The sequence below is a fragment of the Cryptomeria japonica genome, chromosome 3 (assembly GCF_030272615.1).
Source record: "Cryptomeria japonica chromosome 3, Sugi_1.0, whole genome shotgun sequence".
In the NCBI taxonomy this organism is placed as follows: domain Eukaryota; kingdom Viridiplantae; phylum Streptophyta; class Pinopsida; order Cupressales; family Cupressaceae; genus Cryptomeria; species Cryptomeria japonica.
Window position 1 is genome coordinate 791,978,251 of NC_081407.1, and position 6,864 is coordinate 791,985,114.

General features: G+C 33.2%; 1 protein-coding gene across 1 annotated transcript; it reads right to left on the minus strand.

Moving 5' to 3' along the window:
- Window positions 1-4,258: 4,258 nt before the first annotated feature.
- On the minus strand, window positions 4,259-6,068 carry LOC131060643 (CASP-like protein 4D1). The gene is made up of 3 exons (XM_057993955.2): window positions 5,504-6,068; window positions 4,953-5,067; window positions 4,259-4,866 (listed from the first exon to the last, which is right to left on the minus strand). Exons 1-3 carry the CDS (start codon window positions 5,674-5,676, stop codon window positions 4,558-4,560), a joined length of 597 nt encoding a protein of 198 aa, XP_057849938.1. The 5' UTR covers window positions 5,677-6,068; the 3' UTR covers window positions 4,259-4,557.
- Window positions 6,069-6,864: the final 796 nt, after the last annotated feature.

The window sequence follows — 6,864 nt, forward strand, 5'->3', positions numbered from 1 at the left end:
TTTTGTGGTCTCAATCAATCTCCTTAGATGTGGTAACAAAATTTGGAGTCTTTCATTTTGGAATTTAAATTTTTAAAATCTAAATTAGATTAGTATACTTATCATAAGATAGATGATGATTTTTTTTGTATCACCAAATTGTAAATAGATAGAAATTTATTATTAATGTGATTTATGATTTAAGATGAAGGACTTGAGATCAATGAAGAACATTTTGGTCATGGGCATTAGAAGAGATAAAGTAAAATAATTTTTTGCTTGGGCTAGAGAAATTATATATAAACTTAGTGTTAGGGATATTTATGATGTTAGTTTATGTACCTTATGCTAGTGAGGTTAGTATTCTTATAAATTGAATAGTTTGTATAAGACCAAACATTACCCAAGTAGTCAAATTCCTTAGCCATTTTATGGATAATACTAGATGAGATGATTAAAATGCAATTAATAGAGTCATCAATATTTATAGGGTAGTTATAGGTACTCTATTTGTTATCATGGTTGTTCTATAGATAAATGATATTAAGTGGATAGTTGTGGGCTTGTAAACATTTATTGGACAAATCATTGGGTGAATTCACAAAGCTGGTTCCCACTTTTGCCAACGAAGGAATTTGGCGAAAGTGGGAATTTTGGATTTGCCAGTGTTCGAGCGAAATACAAATGTTCGCTCGGACTACCCCTAGGAGTCCGAGCGAACCAAACTGTTCAGTTGGGTTCGCTCGAACATCGAGTGGGTTCGCTCGAACATCGAGTGTGCCAAAATCGAGCTCACTAGTTTGAGTGAATGGGGGTTCGCTCGAACCCATTTTGGTTCGAGCGAACCCAATCCGATCGAACTCGTGTTCGTTCGAACCCCAAAAATTAGAAGTTTCTCCCAAAAAATTTCAGAGTTCTGAAGAATTAATGACTTCGGAGCTCTGGTTCAATGCACAAATGAAATAATCTTGATAACCCAAAAATATTAGATGGTAGTACTCGAAGCAAGCTTTCCAACGAATATAATTTTGTTATATTTTGAATTTATTATGTTCTTGATTTTTTAATTTTATTAAAAATTGGTTTTTCACCGAACATGAACTTCTCTGTTCAACGCATTGGGAAAAATAAGAAACTAATTCAAAAAAATTCTAAAAAATATCTATGCCCTTGGTATTGATGTCTTCTTTCTAACAAAAAAAAAAAATTGAATTTCGATTTATATAGAACAAGTTATGTGTTCAAACGTAAACCTATGTTTGAATTATGACTAGTCGGACTTCAAAACTTTATAAAATGAAAAATATTGAACATATCGCTATAAAACCAAATGCAAGCCCTGGATATTGATGTTACAAACCAAAATTCGAAAGAATTGAGTTTTTATCATTTATAGAAAAAAAGTTATGCATTTCGGGAGGCACATCACTCTTAAAAAATGTAGTTTGTTGTAAAAAACTACTTTTCGAGGGAGATGGAAATTTTTTTTAAAAATCTTTCAAAAAATTTGAAAAAAATGTATATAGAATCTACAAACAAAATGCTAGAAATCACTAATTTACATCATCTTCAAATTTTTAATAGTTTAAAAGTTATAGTTCTTGGAAGTTGAAGATTATTTTAAAAATGTACATCTCAGTGTCAAAAGTGGCAAAAAAGTGGGAACCATTATTGTGAGTTCACCCCATTTCAATAGGAAAAGATCCACCAATGATTTTTCTTTATTTTTTTAATGGTAATAATAATTGGATGAGTAGTACAATGTGGTTGAATTTATTTTTATAAAGGATAATTATATGCCAACTACTCATGTCTTTATCAAGCCCTTTTATTTCTAGCCTCCATTGAGGATCAGTGACTTGTTCATGTGTGTTTGGGAACAATCTTGCCTTCATTCAAGTACCTTTTCATTCAATTTGTAAGTTATTCAGTAATTATAATTAATAGATATGTTATGTATCATTAAGAAGCATTCTAATTGATTCTTGAACACTCCATAAGAAGGTTGATGTAATTTAGATGTAATTAATATTTCATGTAATGATAGAATAGTGTCTATGTAGATTGGTCTTGGTACCAACTACTCATATGTGATTGTATGTCCTATCTTATTTCTTGATGAAAGGTTATCATAGAAACATTTTGTTTGGTGCTTAAAATGAACCTAGTTGTAGATGGTAAATGTTAATTTGTTATGTAATGTTATAGTTATTTTATTAGTTATTTATGTATTGTAGTTTATTTTTAAATGTGTTGTATAGTAGCGATGTTAGGGAATCCATAGAGGAAATATTTTTTAAATGTATTTTATCTTCCACTTGCACATTTCTATGGTTATTTATATGATGTGTTAAACCATATAATGCATTATGTAAAAAAAAAAGAGTTATTTCTATGTTACCTTAGTTTGTTAGCTGTTAGTCCTCTATGGTTCCTTAGCGGGACGTTACACTAATAGAGAAGGAATAGGGGAGGATAGGGTTTCACTTAGTGGACATGGACTAAAATTTCTCTTAATAATCTCCAAGTTTAATATTTCAATTCATTTACATAGTTGTATGGTGTCAAATTTTTGCGAAGGGAACACCAATTCTTTTTGTGTGCATTAAATTTAATTACAAGCATGAGATATTATTTTTTTTTCTTGGACAATTAGATGTATCCATTGAAAGATATGAAGTATGTGTTTATTGGTGGAGTGAATTATAAAGAGTATATTTTACCTATCATTTCTCTATTGGTGCTACTTTTGGAGAGTAAAGAATAAGAGCCTTCACTTCAGAAAGTTGACAACATTGGATGATGAAATAATTTTCATCATCTCAAGCTAAATTCTCACTTTGAGATAATGCTTTGCATGAGAAGCTTTTTGGCTTAAATTTCATTCTTTCCTTTCAATTTTCCTTGTATATGCCAATGGATTCAAAGAATACATCTATTGTGAAGTTTTGATTTTTCGAGATAGGTTTCGGGTTTGGTGAAGAGCCCGAGTATGTATGGTTTCATAGAGAGTTCACAAGGTTGTGATTGAGAATTATCACTCTTATGAGGGTCAAGAGACAATTTGGATGATTTTTGTCCATAAAAATTCAATGTCTATGATTCGAGAGTTTGAGACTAAGAGCTCAAGAATCCAGCTTAGAGCTACAACTTTATGAGGGCCATGAGGAAATCTAGGGGAATTACACTTGATTTAGGATTTGGTTCTTCAAGGAAATATCTTCTCAAACATATGTATCTATTTTATGTATTTAGCAACTTGTGTTGTGTTAGCCTTATTGAGGGGTCCCGTGGTTAGGTGGATCTTGAGGTTTAGACAGTAGATTTGTATGGACAATGTAATAAGGGGGAAATGTTGGCTTAACCATAAATTTATTCCCTTGTTGTTGGTCAGGGACATTATGGCCATTCTATATGACCATTCAACAACTGCATCAACTGCATTTTAACTACACTCCAATTGTACTCCTTGTTTTATTTATGTTCTTGCCTTATTTGAATAATATCATTGATCAAGCTTTTGCCAATATCACCTTCATGTGAAACACTATTGACCCAGAGCTATGAATCGATGAGGTCATAAACAGGGACCTCATCCCCACTTAACAATGTTGAGGCTCAATTCAATGAGCACATGCCCTCTGTTACCACATGAAATGCTTTTGACCCAGAGTTTATATGAACCCTTGAGGTCACATACTAGGGACCTTATTCCCATATAACAAAGGTTAATACTCGCAAGCACATTAGATTAGCAGAGGCACAAGCCTACTATCACAATGACCCTATGAGGGTTTGAATCTTGATGATCACAATAACGCCACCACTACTTAAACAACACACTGTGCGAAGAAGCCCATTACATTACAAAATTTAAATAATATATATATTGATTAAATATCTATACAAATTACCATATGTTATGACTTAAATCTTTTTTTAAATTGTTATATATCATCTCAGTAGCTTCTTATGACCTAATCATAAATTTATATATCTTTTATCAGCAATAAATTAATCGATTTTTTTTTCATCAAATCATAAATTAGGTACATAAGTCATGTTTCATACCTTATTAAATTGTATGGTTGAATTCGTAGAATTTCGTTAGTCATGTTTCATACCTTATTAGATTGTATGGTTGAATTCGTAGAATTTCGTGTTAGTGGATTCTTGTGGATTGCATTCTCTCATAAAGTCTTTGATCGATTGGGTGAAATTTAAAACACGCAAACAAAAATAATTTATTTATAGGAAGTAGAGGAGGCCAGGTCAAAACGAATCCCAAAGCCCTGTTTTTTCGATTAAGCAACAGACACAAAACAATTGTTAATCTTGCGGAAACACTGTATTTGACTTCCGGCACAGCTAGAAACCACTCGTACTAAACAAGATTTGTACTGCTGCATTACACGACAAAAACCATCTTTGAAAACGTTGGCCTTCTATATTTTAATGCCTTAACGTGTATTATCGAACATAATTTTCAGAGGGTAAGGCTTCTATCCTCTCCGAGATTAGAACTAAAAGCGATATTTAGGTTTTAGAACTTGGCTAAAATCTCATGCTTTTTGATTGTTAATTTAATACAAAATTGTCCCGGCCAAGCACCGCCTTACTGCTAAAGATCACTATTGGTAGCACGGACCTCCTGGGCAGCCAAACTATTAATAGCTTATAAAGGCGTATAACAGGAGAGGCTGATATTACTGCACAACCTGCTATCACCAAAAATCCCATAAGTTGTATACTCACTGAGGCTGATGCATACTTCACAAACTTTCTCACGCCTTCATCATTTATCTCTCCACCTTCAGATAATTGTTTTGTTAAAATTATGCAGCCAATGCCTGCGGAAGCACTGGATAAAACTATGTATGCCATCAGCTGTTTCATCAAAACCAATTCCATTTTTTTAGTGGTTCAGAAATTTTAAATTACAATTTTGTAGTTAAAAGGAATTGAACACAGACCTGATCGAAGATTAAGCTCAGATAAAAGTACAATCCTCCAGATAGGCCGAAAAGTTCTTGTAGAATTCGTATGACGGAATATGAACAGGCTATAATATTTACAGCTACAACATATCTGCAGCACATGAAATTTTCAAAGTCTTCAATTAGAACTGGAAATATCTGTCAATAGAAAGTTATGGAAATATCAATAAGGCTTGATTATTGAATTATATAGAAATACAGAGTAATTTCAAAGTATATCAACAAATAGATAGCCTCAAAGACCTCACACAAACAGTGGTCATGTTCTCCATTATTCTGTTCGGATTAGAATAGAAAACAAAGCATGCCAGATGTTTAAATATCTTCACTTTTGAAACATAGCTCTAAGCTAAGAGGGGAGAAAAAGCTAAAGAATTTACAAGTTCAGCAAATGGTTTGCAAGCCTTACTGATTGATTAAAGGGTTTGCCTGGTGTGTCATTCAAAGCAAGTTCTTGACAGAAAACAGTTAAATGGGAAACAACGAAACGTAAGTTTAGAAAGGAAACGGAACTAAAATATGCTTACCTGAAGGGCATGTAATCATTGAAATGATATCGGAAGGTTGTGCCATATTCCCCGAGAGAGATTGATGCTTTATCAGAGCTCCTTTTGCTGATTAACATCACAATTAATGAAGCAAGGAAAAGTAAAAAAGCCGTGATCCTCAAGATCACATTACGTTCCTCATTTCTACTCATATTTGTGATCTCTCTCAGACTCTATTTCAGCTATCTTTTAAGCGTAATACAATACAACCCAGATCCCGAATTTCACATGATATGACCGACACGATACGGCTAGCGAGCCTGGGACATTATATTGATGACCTTCTTTGCAGGATTAAGACCCTAATTAAACAACAACCAGAATTTCCAACTGCGAGTTTGGTTTTGCTAAAATAATTGCATGACTTCCTATACAAACAAATCATTATTTTTAGGGAAGGACTGAGAGATCATTTTGTAATGGAATCATGATGGTATTTGATCGAAAAGTATTCCGAGTACAATAACTTTCAGAAGTCAAATATATCCTGTAATAAATATTATTTTTAAAAGTTTGTATTACACTTTGACTTGGTATTGTGTGTATAGAAGACATTGTGATGTCAATTGCCAGCTAATCTGTAAGTATTATAAAGAAAAAACCCTAAAAAACGTTGGACGTCCAACGGTGCAGTGGGAACGACATTATGTATTGGAAAACATGAATTTATATTCTGATTGACACGCAGTTAGTTTAATAGCAGCGGCCATGAGCATACGTTGAAATTGTTCGACAAGCTGATGCGACCACAAGAATAAAAAGTAGGTGGATGGCAACGTTATATATATCGAAAACAAAAGAGTCCTATAAAGGTTCTTGGATTTTGTTTTATTTGTCTTATTCGATTATATTTGATTCTCTCAATGAATTTGTGGTTGTTCCGAATCGTATTATATCTGCTACACTAGAAATTTATGTAACCTCTAGTATATTTTAGAAGCGACTGGGATTAAATTGGTATTTTTTTAGTTATGTGGTAGAAGAGATGGACTAAATTTATAGTTGTTCCTTTTGCAAGCAGGCAGGTATAAGATACCGTTCGCTGTTGATAGTGTCTGCCAAGACCAATGATTGTAGGCTGAGTATACGTCAGCGGTGGGTGAAATGGCAAAATGAAAGAATGTGCTATTTTCCTTGGGCCATTCGGTGGTCTCTTTTTCGCCAAGTGACACTATTCAAAGGTATGGCTTGGCTTCATGTGGGTCCAATCTCTTGAGCCCATGCTTGGGCTTTCAAATAGTAATCAATAAGTGTTTTGATGCGTTTGCAAATTCTTTGGGTGTCATTTAATTGAGTTTCTATCAATCATATGTCTGCCTTGGTTTAAAAGGTAAAATGAA